General features: G+C 34.7%; 1 protein-coding gene across 8 annotated transcripts in view; it reads left to right on the forward strand.

Annotated features, from left to right (window-relative positions):
• The window catches only part of CACNA2D1 (calcium voltage-gated channel auxiliary subunit alpha2delta 1), a 496,257-nt gene that overhangs the window by 279,460 nt on the left and 193,390 nt on the right, over positions 1-23,407 (forward strand). For all 8 annotated transcript variants that reach the window (XR_005021203.1, XM_036863210.1, XM_036863212.1 and 5 more), the window contains one exon: positions 18,565-18,606. Coding sequence is in view for 7 of the 8 variants with exons in the window: in XM_036863210.1 (XP_036719105.1) it covers positions 18,565-18,606 (42 nt within the window). In the remaining variant the exon portion in view is untranslated. The remainder of the gene's footprint in view (positions 1-18,564; positions 18,607-23,407) is intronic.

Below are 23,407 nucleotides of genomic sequence, written 5' to 3' on the forward strand. Positions count from 1 at the left end.
AAGCCTGTTTCTTTGACTAGAAGGGAAATGAAACTACCTGTCAGAGAATATCAATGTTTCTGTTATTTTAATATCATAGATGTTAATCTTAAGGCTTCCCAGAAGTCTCTAGTTTTTAGAGTTTTCTCTGAAATTCTGGTTCATAAAGTTATTCATTTGATAACCTAGATTTTAATCTCAGGTTTCTTCTATCTTACAGACTTTTAGTTCTAAATTCTGATTCATAATTAGTTAACAGTTTGTGGTGGCAAGGGGAAATGGGGGAAAACATGAATAATTTTAATCCATAAATGAGTATTCACATCGTACGCCATTTTCATCAAACCCTATTTTCTCATCTGAATGAACACAGAATAAGCACCGAGAGTTGTGGAACTTTAGAACACTGGATTCTCTGGCACTGGAAGCTTTGTATGGCTTACTTGCTGTTGTTTCCTTTCTCAGTACTCTCAAATGTCAAGGGTATTTCACTGATGATTATGAATTGTCTTGAGTCATGTCATGTGACTCACAGAAAAATACAGCAATGACAAGAAAAGCCAAGGTCTCTCTACAAAAGCACCGCTTGGCCATGTTGAAAGCTTTGTGAATTTAGAATGAAGATGGGCAATTGTACTATAATTCATAGCTCTGCTTGAGTGCCAAGGAGTCATATCTTTCAACAGCTTTCAAGTTCTTCAGGACATGTAAAATTCAAGGTTACTGTTGAGCAAATTAAATTCATCAAATACTTTGACTTCAAAGGGTATAAACATCTATTGTGTGGTTTGAGAGAAACTATATTGAATCATGTTAGTGCTAGTCACTTTGGTAACACGGAAACTATAAAATTTAAGGAACTTTCACATTATGTTTACAGAGAAAAAGTTCAAGCATATTTTCATGAAAAAGTGAAATTTAATTAGCTTTCCATTTCAATTCCCCTCTCCATCCCACTACAAAAGAAGAAAGAAAAAAAAATTGTGATTAGTAGTGATGAATAGCTTGGTTATTATATGTTACTTGAGATTGTATACATGAATCTCGTTTTTTGGGAGAAAGATGGATTTATTTACTATTATACTAAAAATCATAGTTCTTAATTATGCTTTTTAAGAGGTACAGTGAATGTAAATAGATATAATATATTTTTTTATTAAGAAAATGTAGGGTAGCAATATATTATTTGGGATGATAGAGTGCAAGTTGATTACCCAGAAAAATTGGGAGAACTGATGTCTAAGTAGCTTGCGGATTGATTTCTGGGCTTCTCCCTCATTAAAAACTGATATATGGCAGGAGTTTAGCTGCTCTCAAGCTTCCCTGCAGCTTTATTTGTACCAGGCAGTTTGGTTACAAACGGTTTCCTGCTGGGATACCTGAAACCAAAAGTAAAACCAAAAGGGCAGCAGAACAGGTAATTAAATAGGCATTACTGGCGTTGATTGTCACTAAATTTAAAAGCACGGTTTATTGAATAAAAGCAACAGTGTGGGCAGTTGACTTCATAGTGTGCCCATATGTCTTGTGTAAAATTATTTTTTATAATCTTGCCAGTAGGTATTTTGTAATGACATCTTGGTATGATTTAATATTTTAAATCTTACATATTAACACCAAGTCTTTAATGATATAAAATTCATTTGTTTCTAAACCTGTTTTTTTTTTTTTAAAGTAAATTGAAATGTCCTAAGAATTAGATGAGGGAGTAAATAAAGTATTACTAATACATGAATACTGACAGTGTATAAACAAATATACCATGCTGAATATATTTCTATCCAAATATAATATTTTGCTTCTGTATTTGTGTTTCTCCTTAACTTTTAGCTGTCTGTTTAGGCTGCCCTCTAGTGAAATATACAGTAATGAAGACAGTAATTTGTTACACCCTGTTTTCATGCTGGTGAAACCTTATTTTCTCTACCCTTTCCCAGTTTGATTATCATTTTCCTCTTTATGTCATCTGCATTATACTTGGACTTGCTGACAATAATCAGTGATGGAGATTTGGAGAAGCACAGAGACCAATTTAGAGAAAATTCTAGCTTTGTTGAGATAATTTCCTTTTGCTAATGGCAAAAAAAATACCATTTCAGAAGCTCACCAGGAAGGAACGTTTTTATTCAGAAACTGAGAGATTAGGATTTGGTATTCCCAAACTAAAGATGCTTGTTTGGTTTATTATTATATTTATTAAACATCCACAATTTTAAAATATATAGTATACTAGTGTGAAATTAGTAAATGAAAAAATGACATTCATTTGCTCTAGAGGAAAATAGTGAAGCTTTGGTGTTACATTGATTCCAATTCTATTTTGCTACTCACTAAGTAACTGAGAAATTGGCTTACCTTCCTGAACCTCCATTTCCTCATCTGTAAATTATAATGATATACATATCTTTTTTTAAATAAATTTATTTATTTTATTTATTTAATTTTGGCTGCATTGGGTCTTCGTTGCTGTGCGCGGGCTTTCTCTAGTTGCGGTGAGCGGCGGTACTCTTCGTTGCGGTGCGCGGGCTTGTTGCGGAGCACGGGCTCTAGGTGTGTGGGCTTCAGTAGTTGTAGCGCGCGGGCTCAGTAGTTGTGGCTCATGGGCTCTAGAGCTCAGGCTCAGTAGTTGTGGCTCATGGGCCTACTTGCTCCGCCGCGTGTGGGATCTTCCCGGACCAGGGCTCCAACCTGTGTCCCCTGCATTGGCAGGCGGATTCTTAACCACTGCACCACCAGGGAAGCCCTACGTATCTTTAATATTGGATATGAACATTTCATGAGATAGTATAGGTTTCCATACTAGATTGTCAGTAAATGGACGTAACATTATTATCGTTATTATTGTTTATATCCTGTTTTACAAAAGATAGCTCTATGAAGATTAACTGGCATTTATTTGTTGAATCATGTTTTATACATCCTTAAATTCAGTACAAGTCTTTTCAATATTAGGTGAGCACGCATATGTGCTTTATGTGTTGTATCGTTCTTTCCTCTACTGGGATGAGAAATCAGTGCTAATAATCTTAGGTTCTCTGTTCTCCTCTGTACACGTATAAAACTCACACATTTCTTAAGAAAATATTTCACTTAAAGTTTTGTGCTGGCAAATGTACAAAAAAAATCTTGAAAGAATGATATTAGATCATTGTCTATTGTCTGTATATACAAATATATAATACTATGTATGAAGGTTATGGAAACAGAGAGAGGGAGACAGAGTGACTATTTGAAGAATCTTTCTGTGTTTGCTCAGAAAACACCTTTGAAGACCTCTGCCCACTATATTTTTCGGTGTTCATCAGGCTTTGGTGACAGGAAGAACCTTATGACTCAGGGCAAAATTTCATTTATCCTTTTCATCAGACAAGGAGAATGATGCGACTTTCTTTCTCCCAGTCTGTCAGAAATTCATGGCTAAATTTCATGCTTAATTACAGGATTATGGGGTTCTATAATGGTTATCCTTTTTCTCCATCTAAGTTTTTAAAAATTATTATTGTTGAAATATTTATTTTAACTGGCCTGTTGAATAGGTGTTTTGTAATTTGCTCTAAGAATGGAATTATATGTCTTAGAACAATGATGCTTAATGGGGGTTGGTGGATGGAGAGAGGAATTCAGAAAAATCTCCATCGGAACATTTCAAATACAACTTTCTTGGTATCCCTACACAAAATCTAGTTATAAATCAATGGCTGGTTAATTTAAAATCTGTAAGTGGTCATACAAACATAGATGAAAGCTGTGGTTAAAAGTTTTAAGGCACTGGAATTTGTGAAAGTGATGTTTTGCCACAAATAAGTTTATATTATACAGGTAGAGACCCAATGGTCTATTATACTCTTTTACACAATCTGTCATTTTTATTTTTTTAATTTTTATTTATGTTTAATTTTTAGAAATTTTTGGCTGCATTGGGTCTTGGTTGCTGTGCATGGGCTTTCTCTAGTTGCGGGGAGCGGGGGCTACTCTTCGTTGCGGTGCGCAGGCTTCTCATTGCGTTGGCTTCTCTTGTTGTGGAGCACGGGTTCTAGGCGCGCAGGCTTCAGTAGTTGCAATACTCGGGCTCAGTAGCTGTGGCTCACGGGTTCTCGAGCACAGCCTCAGTAGTTGTGGCGCACGGACTTAGTTGTTCCGCGGCATCTGGGATCTTCCCGGACCAGGGATCAAACCCATGTTCCCTGCATTGGCAGGTGGATTCTTAACCGCTGCGCCACCAGGGAAGTCCAATCTGTCATTTTTAGAAACTGCTATATGTTCGAGTCATTTAAACGAAGAGTGAGGAAAAATGGTAAAATGAGTAACGTTCAGTTGTGTTATTGAGCAGTTGTCTTATCCTTAAAGAAATTGGAGTTTATCTTCAATGCCTAAATTATAGGAAATAAAATCTTAAAAATAGATTTATATTTATTTTATTAATTATGTGTAATTTATTACTTAGTTCTTTCCAACTTACTTTGTTTTTTTATACATGACTGGTTTGCCTTTAGTTTAGAAATTGTGTCCAGAATTTTTATGGCAGATGGTCCTGAGTCCTTTTCATAGACTAGCTAGCTTCCTAATGATCTCAACAAAATGACCAATGGCAACAGGATGAGCATTACTTAGGTGTTACTTAAAACACTTAGTTTACAGGTTCTAACAAGGTGTCAGCCTTTTGTGTACTTTTGATAACAGGAATGTCCTCGGTCTGGGAAAGTTATACCATTTGACCTAGTGTGGGAGTTTAGAAGGTCAAATAAACTATAGTTTGAATGTGTGTAAATACCTGGCTGGTCAGGTCATGGATATCAATTTAGGTGATCTGTGGGATTGTAGATATGACAGCCATCTTTCTCTAACCATCAAAAATTAATATACTACTGCTGTTACGAATGCAACTGTTTTGATGATGCCTTAATGTATTTCAAAATGAGAATTAAATGAACAATGCCAGATAAATATATATGTAAAGTTGAGAATATCATTTAAGCATACAATGCATTTGATTAAGGATTTATTCCACTTTGCAAAACAAACATTCCTTGGCCTTCCTGGGTAGTTAATTTTTCTAAAGTCTGGAGCAGTTTGTAATTTTGATGTCACTCCTTTGAGATCATCGTTCCAAATTTCATTTCAAAGCTAATGTTCAATGATACAGCATCCTTCTCCCCTCCAAAAAAATTCCTGCAACAACATTTACTTCTTAAATTGTTGGTAATAATATAAAATATACTTAAATGATGTTATAGTATCTTACAAATTAGGGTTGCCAGATTTAGCACATAAAAAGACAGCATGCCCAGTTACATTTGAATTTCAGATAAACAAAATATATATCTCTTTTGTGTAAGTTTGGTACATTGTTTTACTAAAAAAGTCCATCATCAGAAATTCAAATTTAATTGATCTCTTTTGTCTGGAACACTATATTTTAAAGACTAACATCAAGTTCTTAAAAGAAAATTCTTAGCTCAACCTTTCCTCAACTTCCTATGTTTATTATTTCTTTTTTTACACAATCTCCGAGCAATTTCTAATCAATACTAGTCCAGTCATATATAACTGTAACTTTTGTATCATTTATTTGATGGTGAATGGAAAGGACATTATATTAATATTTATCAGCTTGATTAGTCATTTTTAGGTCTATCTTGCACTCTGTTGATATATAGGTTGACAAATTTACCTTTAAAATGTAAAATATAGAGGATAATTTCACTTGATCTGCTTTCAGTTTACTTGTTCCTCTTCGGTGTTTCTAGAGCTGCTATTTTTACCAAACAAGTAATCCATGAAAGTGGCCAAAATATACAACAGATGGGAGGAAAAAACACAGCCTTCTAATTTTTTAGGGAGGAAATTGTGTCTGTAAAGGTTAATTGGCTGCTAATGTGTTCCATTCCTACTTCTCACCTGGATAGTGACTTTGAAATGTCTTTATTCTTTAAATGTAAAATATTTTTCATACTGAGTTTCTTATGTACTGGGAGAGAAGTCATTCTGATCAAAAGTTGAGTATGCCGATGTGTTCCTTTGTTCAGTAACACATCTGGAAGCATAGTTTAAAATGTAGACAACTCTATAATTGGCTTGGCTTTTCTGCAGGATTTCTGCTCTCCATTGAAGTGACACCAGCATCTTATGATTGAAGTAACTTCATTTAGCCAAGTCCTTTAGCTGGTCAATCTATCTTTTTCCTCTGTTTTTTGTTTAAAAACTATCTAAATTTTATTATTTACACTTGACCAAGATGAATGCCTTTTTTTATTTTTAGGAAATTTTTATTTGCTATTTCAACCTTCTCTTATACTATTCTACTTATATAATTACATCACTGAAACAGATATACTTTGGGTACTTAAGTAATGGCCTTGATTATAGTTGTATAAAATAGTCTTAGAATAATTTGAATACTAGAAAGTAATATTATATATTATTTATATATTATCTATATACATCCTTAAAATTTCAACATTCTTTCAGATAAATCATAACATTAAATTATCATTGCAACCCTTTGAAGTTGGAGTTCTTTGCCTAGCTGAAAATGAGAAGACAAAACAATTTTGGCCATATTAATTTATTTGTTTGCTGCTGCAGAGTAAGAATTGGACCAAGGAATAGAATTCTGAAAGTATGTGTGAGGAACGGAGCATGACCAACAGAATTCCCTTTCCCTGTCCCTCCTTTTAAAAATTTTGGACAACAGATGAAATGCAGTATACAACTTAACTAGGACTATGTTGAGAGTTTTGGATTACTTGAGAATCTTTTGGATTGTGGCTTTCATAAATTAACACTTTAACATTTATGCATGTTTTAATTAGAGACAAGTTATATCTGAATCAGTGAACAGTTTGAATTTAAAAAGCTCTTTGAAAAATGACTTAATTAAATACAATTACTGAAACTAGGCTAATGAAGTATAGGCTACTAGGAATTTTTTTGTTTCTTTCCAAAGCAATTATATATTATTCAGATGGAATGGAGTGCTTCTAAAATGTCAGAAATTATTCCATTTATTTCTTCTGCAGTAACCTTTCTTTCTTTGTGCTGTGAGCAAAATTATTTTCACACAAAGGTAGTTCAAATTATTTAAACTGTAGTCTGTCCCCTAGAAAAAACACTTTCATTTCTACTCCAGTTAAATGCAAATGAATGGCATTCCATTATATTAATGAAAGGTAGCAGCGGTTGATCTGGAGCAGTTCATTTCTGCCAGAATGGAGAGATTGCCAGACTTTGTGTGGTAGGAGGGAAGGGGTTGATTTAAGCTAGTTTGAGGATGCTTCTTTCTCAACACATCCCTCCTCAGAAACACAGTTACTATTTTTCAGAGATGAATGAATATACTTTGAGTTGACATTTCAAGACATAAAGAAAAATAATGATGTTGCAATTCCTCTTTTGCACGTTTCTACAGAAATATGTCAGAGACATTTCCAATGGCGGGGCGGGGTGGGCAGTGGGGAGAAGCAGCTTTGCCTTTGTTTTTCAGAGTTGAAAGATGTCTCTCTGAGTTCTGTTGGATGTTCACATGAGAAGAGAAGCAAATCTATCAAAGATTCACTGAGAAAAATAGATGAGCACACAGCTCCTAGGTCTTATGTGACCTAAAGAAAAACAGTTACTTAGTGGAAACATCAAAATATATAGATGGAAGAATTCTAGAGACCACAGTTGTCAAATGACTCAGCATTTTACAGATGAAGAACCGAAGCCTCAGGAAGTCACACTGCCACCTAGTCAGTGCTTAATATCATTTGTTGATTTAGCCACATGCTCGGTAAAACACTCACATTTAGCCACATTTCTAAAACACTTACTATGTGACTCTGGTAGATGTTGGTTCCCTGCCCACTACTACTCAGCGCACACACACAGTTGTATAGCTTCCTACTCTAAGCGTCTGCAGATATTTGCTTGAGGGCTTTCTGTGGTGACAGGAATTTGCAGAACACTTCCAACCAGTGATGACGGGCGTGGGTGAAAACTACCAATCTTCTCACTCTTTGGATATAACAATGTTGAGCCATGTTGTAAAGCCTCCCAGCAGTTCTTGGAGGAGCTTGGTTGCCCATCTGCTTTTTAGCACACCTTGTTTTGAATTTCTTCAACTCCATGTGTCACTTCTCCACTTTGCTAGTGGTATTTGCTGGGATCAGCTCCCCAATAAAACTTAGTCTTAGTGTCTGCTTCTGGAGAACCAAACCTAAGGCAGTGCTAGAAACCTGTCCATAAAGACCTCATCTGTGGAGAATAAAGATCATTAAGCAGAGGAGGGCAGGCTTGTCCAATAGTCCCTGGCACCTAAGTGTGATGGGCCTGTAGCCACACGTTGAGCACAAAGATGAGGGGAACTGTCTGTCCCCTCATAGGGCTCAGACATGTGGACAGAATATAGTGTGGTAAGTGTAAGGACTGCAGAAGGGGTTGTAGCTGATCTTTGGATCAAACTTTCACTCCTTAATTCCATGCAACAAACCAGTAAGGTAGCTACTGTTTTTCTCCCTGATTTATAGAGGAGAAAAATATCGGAAGGTGCTGTGAAAAGCATTAACAGGGATACCTAATTTTGACTTGAAGTGGGAAAGCTGGGGAAGTTTTCCACAACAAGGAAAGCTTCCTGGATGTAATTTAGGTATGGAAAGAATTTATTCCAGAGCCCCAGATAGGAAGGACGGCATGTTCTGGTGTGCTCTAGAATTTCTCCCAAACACATCTTCCCTTTCCCACTGTGTTTTCTACCTGTAAGGGGAGCCAGGTCATATACATTTCATTTCACTCTTAGATCTCTCCTTTAGCATTTTTCAGTGTTTAGACTTCCTAGTTTCATCTTTCTATATAAAGTTATCCATTTTTGAAGTTTGTAAATCTCCTTTCTACTTTAACAAGCCACCTGACTTTTAAGAATATTGCTTCATAGAGACTTAATCCTAATACAATATCCAGGCCATACAATGATGTGTTTGTATTAGCCAAAATTTTCACTGTCTGAAAATAGTGAGGAGTTGGGATGGAGGGGAAAGAGGGGTGGGAAATCCAACAAGAAATATGATACTGGGATACAAGGTTAATTAAATTTTTACCAATTTATTATTTTCAAGAAGATCACAGCTATTGTATATCCAAGGAATTTTGTAAGGATTAAATGATATATGTAAATGCCTTTCCCATAATGGACACATGACAAATATCTCTTCTTCTCCTCCTTCTTTCCCATCCTACCTATATAGCCCCTCAAATCCAGTGAAAGATGAATTAAATTGATGTAGTGATTACCAATTTACTGTTCTTTGAAGGTCTGATTTTAGCCAAATTATTTTATATTCAGGAATTCAATGGCCATAGTGTAAGTCTGTATATTTTGCTTTAGCATGATAATATTCTGAAGTTGATAATGATTAATTTGGAAAGGGAGTGCTAATATTACCTTTGGAAAAATTAATGCAACTCTATTACTAGGACATCATATATTGTTATGATCAAGTGCTGTTAACTTTGATCATGAGTCAAGAAAATCTGAGTTGTCTAAATCAATAGGAAGAAGCATAGAAAATGGAATATTTTGGTGGATTAAATTTTAATGTTTTAGTTGATTATACCCCAAGCTTCATTAGAAACACAGATAAAGGAGACTAAAGCAAGGTCCTCAGCATTAGAGATATGTTTGTTCATTCCTGGACTGAGTTTCCTGGGAAATTTGGTGGATGAAAATAACATATTTATCTTCTTATATTCTACTTTGGCTTTTATCCTATAGTTTAAATAATATATTTATCGATATCCTCTGGAACACTAAAAAGGCTTACAGGCAGATTCTTATTAAAGTTTATCGGATGAAGAAATGAATTGCTATAGCTCTTAATGTTTAATAGGAACTGATCTCCCCTGAAGTTCAAGAACACGGAACTCTGAGATCACAGGCCACTTGGACTTCCTCCTTGGTTTCTTATAAGAGTGAACGTGGTCTAGGTTTTCACTTATTTGAAGCTTTTTAAAGGCTATATACTTTTTCTCTACTCTGATGCATTGTGTGTGTGTGCCTGCATGTATATGTGTGTGCGTTTTGTTGTTATTTTTACTCCAGAATTTCTAAAATAGTTCCTTATAAGCTCATGATGGTCATTTATCCATTTATCTGTCCATTCAGTGGTAGTTCATACAGTTCAGACAATAGCATCGAATATACACATAATAGAATGTGTCTCTACTTAAAACAATTTTTCTCTCCTTTTTTTAAAAAAAATTCTTCTGTTATGTAGAAGTAATGAACATTTTATGTAGAAGAAATGAATTTGGTGAATACTATGTGTTTTTTTCATCTAGGATGATAGTCCCAATTGTGTCATGAGCCTCATAATAAGTATAGCTTGGGGCTTGAGTACATGAGCATGTTTGTAATTAGGTCATTAAACATAGTAAGACACCTGAATTCATTCTCTCTTGCTTTGGTGGCTTTTAGAGGGCCTTGCTTGTTGATTGGTTAATGTGGTGGGCCAGGTATTAAGTAGTACTTCAATTTACGAGCACCATAATGGCAACTTAAAAAAAACAACAACAACTATATTGCAAATATATACTGGCAGTTAACTGATAAATACATGTAAGATGGTGTTTGCTTAAAGTAACAGAAGCAAGCTTTTTTAAAGGAAGGCCAAAATTAGTTTCTAGTTTTTTCTTCCAGTAAGCTAAAGAAATTAGTATTAAATTCAACTCACATTTTAAAACAAATGGTAAGGCAAAGTTAAAAGAACAGCTAAGACGACTGAATGTGCCTCAAAGATTATTAGCCGTTCTCTTTGTTATTAGGTAGACATTGAGTATATAAGGAACTCACTGTCTCTAAGAAGCAGATCATTCTGCATTCATAGCAGCAGGATATGGGAGGAGTAAGTACTCAATTAGGGATAAGAAGACCTCTGTTAGTCTCGGATTGACTACTGTTAGTCTTAGCTTTCGAATATACAAAATTGAGATTGATAATATCTTACTCACTGATTTAATTTTAACAGTCGGGTTCTCAAAAAAGCACATGTATTTAGGTTTCTAGCACAGAGCTTGGCATGTATACAAAGCTCAATATATATTTATTCTTCTGAATGAACACTGAGAGTTCAGAGAAGGAATAGATTATTTGTATTTTTTCATTATAATCATTGATCATTGAGCAACCTCTTAGCAATAGCACTGTACTTTCATCTTCTTTGATAGAAACTGTGATACTCAAGCATATAATCAAAATTTATGTAGTCATTCCATGCTGTATTGTGCACCTAATTTCTAAAGGCTAGTGAGTTGAAGTAAAGAGATTGATAGAAATTATTTTTTTAAATGGTAATTAACTTGCTGATTTACTACTCACAAAATATTAACTTGACACTAAGAGATTTTTGACCTTTAGATCATTAGAGAAGTGTTAGAAAAATATTAACGGTTTCTCTTTATATATGAGCTAAGAAAATTTTCATCTTTTGGCTTCTTTGATTTTTTGTTTTAATCTTCTACTTGAATTTTAAATTTTAGACAAAAAAAGATGCCACAGCACATCTGGATTTTTATCCTGCAAATCTTCTTCTTTGCAAACCACTGAATGTGATTAAAGAGAAGATGGACACACAGGAAAGACAAGGGATGAAGGAATGGGATCTTTCAAGATGCAGGAGGGGAGTTCGTTCTAGAACAGTTATAGTCTAATAATGCCACCAACAGAAATTAAAGTTCAAGCAAATACTATTGACTGTTAGTAACAGGAAATTAGAATGGAAAAACACATTGTAGGTAGTGTGGTATTTGCATTAGTACTATCAGTTGTAGGAGTTAGCACCTTCTAAGAAGCTTAAGAAAAAAAAATTATTGGTTCTGTCATTAAGAAGCCAACAGATAGAGGTAGCCTCTGACACAAGATTCAGGTTTTAAGCAGTACAGCGTTTGCAACCATAACCACTCCTGGGAAATGATATTTTGCTGAAAAAGGAATAGGGAGATGAGATGCTATTTTTGGATAGATTTAGGCGCCTGTTAATTTCTGTGGTCAGAGAAATAAGGTGGTTTGATTTGCCAGCCATCAGAATCATGTGATTGGAAGAAACAGTTTCCCAAAGATGGGAGGGTTTCTGAATTAAAAAAAAAAATTACAAAACAAAGTTTACTACAGTTTTTAAAACAGAGAACCACTGACTTACTCTATGTGAGGGCTGCATGTGTAATTTTCTCCAGCAAGATTCCACAATTTGGGTGTTAGGGTGGACAAACAAATTTTGGGTTTAATACAAAGTTGGAGTTTTTCTAGGCAGGAGTGGATGAGGATGGATGTTTAAAGGAGATGTGGGGTTGGAAAGAGTGTGCTTAGAATCACAGAGGAGTTTGGAGCATAGCAACACATTTAATGGACAGGTTGCATATAGAACCAACACTTAATTACCATTTTACTAGACTTTCTTATAAATTACCTCATTTAATTTATCAGAATAAAAATAGCAATAGCAGCTATAATACCATTTCTTCTTCACTGTGCTGTATGGAATCTTTGAAGAAAGGACTTTAAATGACTAAATAGACTCATAGCATAGTAACTGATCTAAGAAAATAAAATTGTAAGCATTTTACTTTAATTCCTATGTAAGTACCAGTTAAAGCTAATAGATAAATTCTATGGATATTTCTGATTTTTCTTTTTCAGTATATAAAATAACAGGCCCTGTGCTCAACACTTTATGTCAATTATCTTCTTTATTATCTCTTGTCACATAATATGAATGCATGTAGGTTTATCACATGCCTTCAGTCCAGTAATCTGGTAACATTGATCTCTAGATGGACCTGTGCCCATCTTTATTTTCCCTTTTTGTTTTCATAAGCAATATTTCATGCATTCCAAACCCCAAACAGATAGAATGGCATAAAAAATATCTTTTTTCAAGAACCACTGTCTTTACTGCTTCAGCTACTTTTAGCTATCTTTGGAAAGTTCACTTACATTCACACCCCCTCTCCGACACACACATGGTTGTATACACACACCCCCTCCCCCAACACCTTGCTAAGTTGTTTTATTCACACAGTGCTATAATCAGTACTGCTGGTTAACCCACGTCATGTAGCATGGTTGACTTGGGCACAGTCAATAGTGGTGCTGTGTCTGGTTACCAGGACAAATTGTTACAAAGATATAATAATCAAAAAATTTGAATTTTAAATGATTTGAGCTAAACAGTGTGGATCTTGGTTGGCCGGAATCATTAACACAACTCATTTATAACAAAGAGTATCCTTAATGTTCATCCTATTGACAGCATATATGGAACTAAAGAAGGATAAAAAGACAGTAAGAATGAGTTTTTTTTTTTTTTAAGGTGATTTAACAGGCAATAGAGTTGCCCAAAATTTGTCACACTGTGGATCATATACAGAGTCAAGTGCATAACAAAGAAAAGAGAATTAATAAATTGGACAGGAAGTTAATGTCTATTTGAGTTTTGAATGTGTCATATATTTCAGATGTTACCTATAAAATCCTAATTTTCAGTTTCATTATTTAAATCTTATCCTTGGCAACATCTTACTCCCAGGTTGAAGCTTTGTACTTATGCTTCAGATTTTTAACAAACTATTCATCAGAGGCCACGTTTTACAGGAAAGTGGCATGCAAGGGACTGTCACTCACAATATACATTTTTAAGATGGAATGGTCTATTTTGTCCAGATTTAATTTTTGACTCCCAGTAGACACTGGGAAACTAAAGTCATTCATCTCTCAACTTACTAGGGGATGTTTTAAATTTCAGTAAACAGTAGCATTGTATTAGCGTGAACCATTTGGGTAAATTTGTTTCAAGGAGATAATAAATAACTAAACTACTTGGTTAAAAATCAGAAATGAAACAATTTGTTCTTGTCATCTAGTGGTGCTTAAATTATGAAAAATTGCTCTCTAAAGGTTTGACTAATCTATGAATCTCGTTTGAGGTTGTTGCTAGCTTTAGCCTATCATACTGCACATAATGCACTGAAATCCACTGAAAACCTCTGTGTTTGGAGGTAAAATACCTTCTAAGATGATGTTGTTTAATAATTTGCATGAAAATGTTTACCTAGAAGGATAGTAGGGAAAGAAGATTACTCAATTCTGATTTGTGCCTGCGATAATTAGTTTATATGCTATAGTTTTAAAGTCTTAAATGATAATGATATACCTATGTACTTTCTGGAAAAGGGACTGAGGGAATTTTGAGTGATAGGGTAGGTAAATGATTCAGAAAGAAACACACACACACATTTTCAAACACACATCCTTGAATTGATCAATAGAGGAAGAACGTCTCAAATATCTGAAATTCTTAACTCTTGCCTATTTTGAAACCTGGGAAGGTTTTGACTTATGTGGTCCTACCATCCAAGGATAGTAAGAGATCTTCTTCAGTTACAGCAGATTTGGGGCAACTGGCCCAGCTGCCTGCTCATCTTGTCATGTGTGAATCAGGAGGGCAAGAACTTGCCTCTTAGGTCAGTGTGTCCATAGTCTTCATCTCCGTCTCTCCAACACTTAGCACAGAGTGAGGGCGCCAGAGTACTGTTGAATGAATGCGGTGTGGCTCCCTCTCGTGAGACCCCCAGCACCTCCCTGTACAAAGTCTAGGTGAGATGGGGGCAGGGGCAGGATAAAGGGAGAAGGAATTCAGCTGATACTCTTCCTCCCCTCCTCTAACTTCCCCCACTCAGATCATTTAACTGGTTTTCTACAATATCCTCTCCTAATTTTCTTTTAACACAGAGTTAATTTTAGCCAAAAGTCATCCCTGTAAAAACATCAGGACATAGAAGTTGGGCTGATTCGGTGTGAATTGTCTTTCATTCCTGAGAACTGTCCTTTAACCCAATTCTCTTAAGATTGTTTCTGGATATATTTTGGTGTTTCAGTGATTTACATGATTTGATTTCAGACTGATATAGTTTAATGTAGCTGCACACATCTGAATATATATATATGTATATATTTTATAATAGAGCTAATATGTATTTCCATAAAGCAGAAGAAATGGCTCTAAATGAATGTGATAGGAAAGAGAATTATGACCACCAAATTATGATTTTTCTCAAGCCTACTTTCAAAATTATTTCTGAACCAAATAATTCTGAAACTATATAAACAAAAGCCACAATAAAGCCAATCAATGCAATTTTCCACAAGAAATTATGACGAACTGAGACAAAAAATGTTTTTATATAATTATACAAATTAAAGGGCCTATGAATGTTTGCCATTTATTTTAGCGTCATGCTGCCATGTAGGTGGACTAGGTTGACAGGTTAAATGCAGAATTACAATTTCCCCAAATCCTGATGCCCTATAGAGATTTAGCTTTACGAAAATTGATCAATTGAGCCTTTCTGCTAGATAGAGTAAGAAATAATGAAATGTGCATGCTATCAGTGCACAGTCTGAGGATTGAGAAAGGAAAGTGTATTTATAAAAAATGAGGTTAAAAAAAAGCTTCTGAGTCAAAAGCAATGTCATTTATTGGAGGGAAGAAATTTTGTTTTAAGACAGTGGATGTAATCAGTCGCTAAGGCCTGTGTTCTCTTATTGAAACATGACCACCTGTCTAAGCACACGTTTGATTAAGTGCTTCCTAGGTATGTTGTTTTTCTATAAAAAAGACACACTTTTGTTTTCCTTTGCATTTATATTTTGACCATGTAAGAAATGGACGTTGGGGCTTCCCTGGTGGCGCAGTGGTTGAGAATCTGCCTGCCAATGCAGGGGACACGGGTTCGAGCCCTGCTCTGGGAAGATCCCACATGCCGCGGAGCAACTAGCCCCGTGAGCCACAACTACTGAGCCTGCGCGTCTGGAGCGTGTGCTCCGCAACAAGAGAGGCCGCGATAGTGAGAGGCCCGCGCACCGTGATGAAGAGTGGCCCCCGCTTGCCGCAACTGGAGAAAGCCCTCGCACAGAAATGAAGACCCAACACAGCCAAAAATAAATAAATAAAGAAATTTATTAAAAAAAAAAAAAAAAAAGCAATGGACGTTGTCTAAGCAAAGAGCTTCTTAAAAGTAGAAATATAAAATACCTAGTCACAAGGAGTACCAATGTTTGGCCTGCAGTATTATTTTATGACTAATGTATTTTGTTTCCAGTTTGCTTTAAAAAGCCAGGTTTTGGAATTATACGTCTTCCAAAGTCCAGAAAATTTTGTGCAAATGCATAAAAGTTAAATAAACTTAGCAATACACATTTTCAATGACAGTTTTAGAAGCACTGTAGACCTTCTAAAAGAAGAGGCAAGTAGTGGGGCTTTATGTAAAATATAATACAGTAACAAAGAAAAAAAAACATTTGGAAATTCTCAAATAAACTTAGGTTTTCTCCATTTTAATTTTTATTTTAACTTCAATCACAGTTTATCTTAGTAGAGTCAAAATACTTAGTTTGAGTGAAAACTAGCGTTTATCATACTTTACCCTGTTCTGACACTGTATGGGATACTCTTCATCTTAGGTTTAATAAGTAAATTCTCTTTGTAAACGTGACCATGTGTCACACATAAGAAGAAAATTTGATTAATAAGTTTAGTCCGTTAGCTCTGGCACCATGGGCCAATTGTAATCCTAGACAAATAAATTGTTTTATATAGTCATCTGAACATGTTATTTTACCTAAAAATAGAGGCAGATGTGTTTAACTTATTTTGTGTCTTTTTTGGCACAGAAATATATACAAATAGGTATTGAATGAATGTTGAAAATGATGCTGCTGAACCGCTTGAAATTTAACGCAGTTTCACCTTGTTTTCCACACGTTTCAATTCTGTAAATATAAGCAATCAGTTGGCAGACATAATATCTAAAATGAAGTAAACTTATTCGGTGTTTTAACTTTTGATGGAATCCACATTCTAAATTGAAAATTGTCTCCTGAGTATAAATTACAGGGTTCCATGAGGGATCAATAAACTGGTAATTGGATTTGGATCTCAGGGGAATTCAGAAGATTCTCTTGCTTCATGGATGTGATGAGTTCTGACATTGTATTTTAACTTTGTTACAAAACTATGTTCCAGGAAGTAGAACTTTTATGTATGTGAAAATTCTCTAGCTGCTTAGTTCTTTTTAAAAAAACAATTAAATGGTAATTTTAAAAGTTTTAATGATTCTAAATGAAATAAATTGAAACTCATGGATTTCATTCAGTATTACAAATCATATGTTCTTATATTTATCTATGTAGTTTTTGGTTTGGTTATTTGGTCTTCAGAGATACCTGTATTTTATAGATTTTCATTATCATGGTATGTTTCTCAAATCAAAAAACGGGGGCAGAATCTGTGGCAAAAATTTGGAAACAAAACAAGATCTCTTTTCCTCTTGGAGATTTATAATGTGCATTCATACAATGAGGCTGTATGAATTCCTGCTGAAAAGACACAATTTTCACTTTATTGTTTATTCTAAAATCATGACCACAGAATACTTTTACCTATATAAGATCTATTATATCTTCAAGAACTAGTGATTTTCTTTGGAACATACTTTGAGAAGCACTAATTTAGTCTATTTTTCCCAAGCGATTTTTAAACATTTTTGTGAATTGTGTTTTCTTTTAACAAAATTTTATATTGTCCATGTCTGTAAATGTTTAAGAGACACAGAAAAATACACTTTTACATGGTACTCAAGTTACTACTAAAGATGTACAGAAGATGGGTAATACATATCTTCAAACAGTTCAGGAGGAGAAGAAAGAAAAAAGATATCAGTATATGCAGATTATTTTGATATTGCATAGAACTAGCCTTGTAGACAGAATAGGAATTTAAAAGTCATTGATAACTGTTTTATCCATTTTTTCCTCTGTAACACAATTTATGTCCATACTTTATATTTATGGCATATTCAGTGACATTGATGGCTAAACAGAAATGTCCACACACTTTCATTCTTGAAAAGCCAACACTCACTCGATACTTTGGTAGAATATGAGACCATTAGTATGTTGGATTATCTGATATTCTTTGCTATCTAAATTCACAGATACTCTTAATCCCTTATTTGAATCTCCTGAAGGAATTCCTGCCAGTATAGTGCAGATATACCTTTCTTCAGGAATAATTTCAACATTCGATGCATATATTTTAAAAGTCATGGTTTCAGCAAACTCTTAAGCAGCCACTTACAGTATTCACTTTTCTGGAATTATCCTATTTATCATTTCATTATTTAGGTGTGTGTGTATGTGTGTGTGTGTGTGTGTGTGTGTGTATATATATATATATATATATATATAAATAAATATAACTTATTTGCATTAGGAATTAAAAAATTTTTTTCTTCACAAATTGTTCTCAGACCTATACTGAGAAGTTTTCCCGCAGTGCAAGATGTGCTTTTCTAATATCACTGCTATAGTGTTTGAATATGTTCTTAGAAAATATCGGCTAATCTTTTCGATCTTTGTGGAATATATTGTAAAAGGAATACTATGAGAGGTTTATTATTTAAAATATGAATAAAATGTATTCAGTGTTTGATCCAGTATATTATTATGTTTTTAATTAAATCACTAAAGCATTCTTTTTTTTTTTTCTTTTTTTATAGAGCAATGAAGTTGTCTACTACAATGCAAAGGATGATCTCGATGTGAGTATTAAAAGTTTTACATTAAATTCCAGGGTAACCTTAGGTATACTAGGGTGATTGGCTTTACAAACAAGCTGACCTAGCAGGTTTAGTTGGATTCATGCACCAGTCCAGCCTTAAAATTGTAGTTGCCTAAGGGCATTAAAACATATTTAAATTCAAACTGTTTTTCTCTCATCTAAGACATGCTACAGTTGACTTGGTGATCCATAAATTTCATTTTAGTTCTGCATATTCTTGAAATCCTGCTAACTTTGTCAAGTTTGCTGGAGTTGGACTATTTCACATAAAATTTTTGAGAATTTATAAAGAAATGTAAGATAATACATTTTATACTTCACTAAAACTCTTTATTGGGGAAGTTCACAGTCCTTTAGATATGTTAATACTATTGCTCTTGTAAACCCTTAGATAGTGAATAAAAATGAATCATGTTTTATGATTAGTATATTGGTTTGGCTATTACAGAGAGTCTTAAAGTAAAAGTGCTAAGACAAGACAAAAGATTATTCTTCTCTCATGTCACATTCTGTGTACAAAGCCTAATATAACAACTCTCCATCGTCCAGGCCCTACAGTCCTACTTTCATGTTTTTTGCTCTCCTCAGTGTAGCTTTTCCATATTGTGGTCCAAAATGGATGCTCCAATATCCACAATGATTTTTGCATTCTATACATCAGGAAGGAGGCAGATGGCACTGAAGGACACACCCTTTGCCTTTAAGGGCATGTTCTGGAAATTGCACACAGCATTTCTATCTGCACCCGTTGTCCACAGCTTAGTGACTAGTCTTGCCTAGATGCAAGAAGATACGGAGCATAATTTTCTTTCCCCTTGGATAAGCATGTACCCAAATAAAATATAGGGCTCCATTACTGAAGAGAGAATAGGGAGAATACTAGTTGGGAGTTAATTAGCAGTTTGTGCACTTAATTTTGCTCTTCTTGGCATAGTTAAAGTTAATGCCCAGACTCTACCCGCTCATCTGAGTGACTTCTATCAATTAAGTATAGTCAAATTCTTCAACTTGGAACTGAGGAAAATATTCTCTTTTACAGGAAAATGATTATAAAATTATGTGCTGTGTTGAGTATTATTTAGTCCTTCTTAAAGCATGTGTTTTGATCATTACAATCAAATTGTTTTCTGCAATGGAAATATTCACTATCTTAGAATGAAAGTTAAGAAATGTAAGTAAATGTTGAACTTTGATATTCACCTTAGGATTTTTAGTGGTTGTAGCTTTTTTTTGAAGATTGTTGCTTATCAGATGAAGTTGGACTTACATGGATGATGAGATTTATTCATCCTTACCAAAAGTTTTGCTGTATATAATCAGATTTAATTGGTTGCTATACTCCAACTTTATACATGTAGTGCTTGATGTTTTATTTATCAAATATTTGTATAATCATAATGCCATCTTGTTTTGATTTGAATTGGCTTACCTTCACTGTTCTTTGTTGTACTTTTCTATATTCCAATTTAGTTGTATATTTTTATTGCTCAAATTCCACAAAGCCATATTCATTATGAAAAATTGGTGCACGGAGATTATATAATGTGAGTTTATAATCTCATACATTAATATCTAATATCTAATGAACACAGGAACTAATTGGAATACTAAATATTGAAACAATATTATCAATTAATAAATTTATCCTCATATGTTTGAATGGGGATGTAAATATCTGAGATATAAATAAATTTTCTATTTTCTAGAATAGTTCTATATTTAGCCTATGAGTGGACTTTGAAAACAAGTGGCTGAAATCTTCCCAGCAAGTGTGAAGCTATAGAAATAGGAAGGCCAGATTTAACTACAGATGTATTTTGGTGTGCTGACACAGAAACAAAGTGAGTTTGATTGCCTTTGGATGTGATGCATTCTCCAGCTTGCTACAATTCCACTGCTCCTTGTTGTCTTACTCTCTGCCTACATCACACATCTACACACACAAAGAAAATAAAGTAAAAATGCCTTAAGATAGTATAGGGCAGGGCTTCCCTGGTGGCGCAGTGGTTGAGAATCTGCCTGCCAATGCAGGGGACACGGGTTCGATCCCTGGTCTGGGAAGATCCCACATGCCACGGAGCAACTAAGCCCGTGCGCCACAACTACTGAGCCTGCGCTCTAGAGTCCGTGAGCCATAACTACTGAGCCCACGTGCCACAACTACTGAAGCCCATGCCCCTAGAGCCCGTGCTCCACAACGAGAGAAGCCACCTCAATGAGAAGCCTGCTCACTGCAACGAAGAGTAGCCCCTGCTCGCCGCAACTAGAGAAAGCCTGCATGCAGCAACAAAGACCCAACGCAGCCAAAAATAAATAAAAAAAAAAAAAAAAAGATAGTATAGGGTAGAATCTTCATCACACCAACATTTAAGGAAGGTGAGGGCAGGGGTAAGGTGTGTAGGATATGAGTAGATGGAAATGAAGAAAAAAAGTAGCTTTCATAATAGAAGTAAATCATACGAAAAGTCCATAACTTTAGTTTATGTTGGATTCAGGATTAAATTTAGAATCTCCTGGTTCCTATTATTCTCCCATGTTAAATATGCTGGTCCATCACCGAGTTAAGATTTGCATATAAAGAATGACATAGTCAAGTGTAATCTATTGATTTTGTTCATTATAATGATGATACATGGCCTCACTTAAAGGTAAAACAAGCATTTAAAGTGCTTTTTAATCTCATCAGTTACCTCTCAATGAAGCTCAAGGGCTATCTCTTTGGAGTGTAACTTTCTATGAGTTACATCTGAATTAGCTAGTTTGTGGGGAGCTGTCAGGTTGTAAGCCTTTCAAGGACTTTGATACCAGACGGTCCCTCAGGGGCATTTTATAATATCTGTGCTGCTCTAGATCGATGCTGTTTATATTCCCCTTCTGGGTATAAAAATAAATAACTAGTGACAGCCAGATTTAGCTAAAGCAGTGACTGAAATAAGTGGTAAAGCCAATGTCCCTTAGGATTGTGTAATATGATTTAAAAATTATGACTCTAGTCATTTACACAAATTTTTGCTTTGGAATTGAAAAATGCACGTATAACTTGGCTAAATTATTTGGTGAGCCACAATTCTCATGGAAGGTATAAGGTACATAGCCATGCTGGAAATTTAAGACAATCATTCCTGACCCTGTGCTAGTTAATGTTAACATATTCTCTCCTCTAATTACCTGATTTTGATATCCTACAATTTTTCCAATCAGATGCTAAGTACTCTTTAAAAACTAATTCAAATACTACCTCCTCTTGAAGCCTGCCTTGCTTTTCCTAAGTAGCAAATGGTATTTCTTTCCTCTGGGTGCTCAAAATAACTTGTTACACGTTTCTGGTTTCAATGGTGTAATATCTTATACTATGGTATTTTTATACAGGGATAATTTTCTCTATTAAAATTTTAGTGTCTTGAGGTAAGGGTCTTACTCATTTTCTCTGTTTAATGATTTAGAGTAATTGCTGAGATAATGCTTGTTAAATTGGGTAGGTGTTTGTGTGTTTCAGTTCCCCTATTGCTTACATAGCCTTTGTGAAGATTGTTCGCTTTTTGTTCGCTTTTTAAAGTAGTGCCGTATTTGCAAAGTAAACAGGAAACCCTTTGCAAATATGGTGGAAATGAAAATGTTTGTTTTGTTTCAAGGTTGAGTGGAAACAATATTAAGAGAGGAATGGCAAGACTGGCTTTGACTGTAGACTGTATTTGAATTAATTTTTTAATATAGACATTCGTTTCCTTTTGTTCATACAGCGGGGCAGGCTGCAGAAGATGGGAGTGGAGTGGACCTTGTTCCTTCTTCTCTCATCTGTCCCTTCCTCTCATTAGCTCCTGGTTCAGTCATGAGAACTAAGTAAAGTCAGGCAGACAATGTGCTTTCCCCTGTGTCTAAAACTGATTCAAGTTGGGAATAAGTAGCAGAGTTAGAATATTTGTTTGCCATTACTACAAGCAATATAAGAATCAGGATTTTGGGTTCCAAGTCTGGAGAGATCTGATAATCTAAGTTTTTATGAATCTCTGTGAAGCATGAAATCAAGCTTATTTTATTAGTCCATCAAACTAAAGTTTTGTCTAATTCTACATGTAATTAGAATAAGTAAGTTGTTGAATTTCATTTCTAGAGAGACCACAGCATTAACCTGGGTACAATGTTTTAATGTAAGATTAGTTTTTAACTTTTTATCAGGAAAAATATTTTAAATATAAAGAAGAGAGAACAGTAAACTGAGTCTCCATAGTTGCTGTATGTATTGTTTGCTAAATATTTTAAGATAAATTAGAGATGTGACGTTTCACTCCTAAATACTTCCATAGGAAACTTTTATCCCTAATTAATAACAAGACATACATGTATAAGTGCTGTGTACATTGTTATACGGAGGAAGAAGCAGAGCTTGATGATTAAGACATTATACTCTGGAGTCCCACTGCCTGCATCTGAGACCCAGCTCTGCCATTTTCTAGCTTTGTGATATCGGCAGAGTCACCTAACGTCTCTGCGCTTCACTCTTGGTCTGAAAAATAAAGGTAATGTGATACCTACCTCATACTGTTACTGTGAAAATTAAATTAGTTAACACATATAAAGCATTTAGAACATTCCCTGTCTTACAGTAGGCAATCCAGAAATGTTAGTGAGTATAATTTTAAAAATAATTATTATTAATATTACTACAATACATTTAATATTGATTTGAAGTGATTTTAGTTCCAAATGGAGCACGTTTATATGTGTGGATGTCTTAACAATAATTGAAGGGTACTAGTTTGAACTCTTTCATTTTATTGTTA

This window comes from Balaenoptera musculus, chromosome 9 (assembly GCF_009873245.2).
Source record: "Balaenoptera musculus isolate JJ_BM4_2016_0621 chromosome 9, mBalMus1.pri.v3, whole genome shotgun sequence".
In the NCBI taxonomy this organism is placed as follows: Eukaryota; Metazoa; Chordata; class Mammalia; order Artiodactyla; family Balaenopteridae; genus Balaenoptera; species Balaenoptera musculus.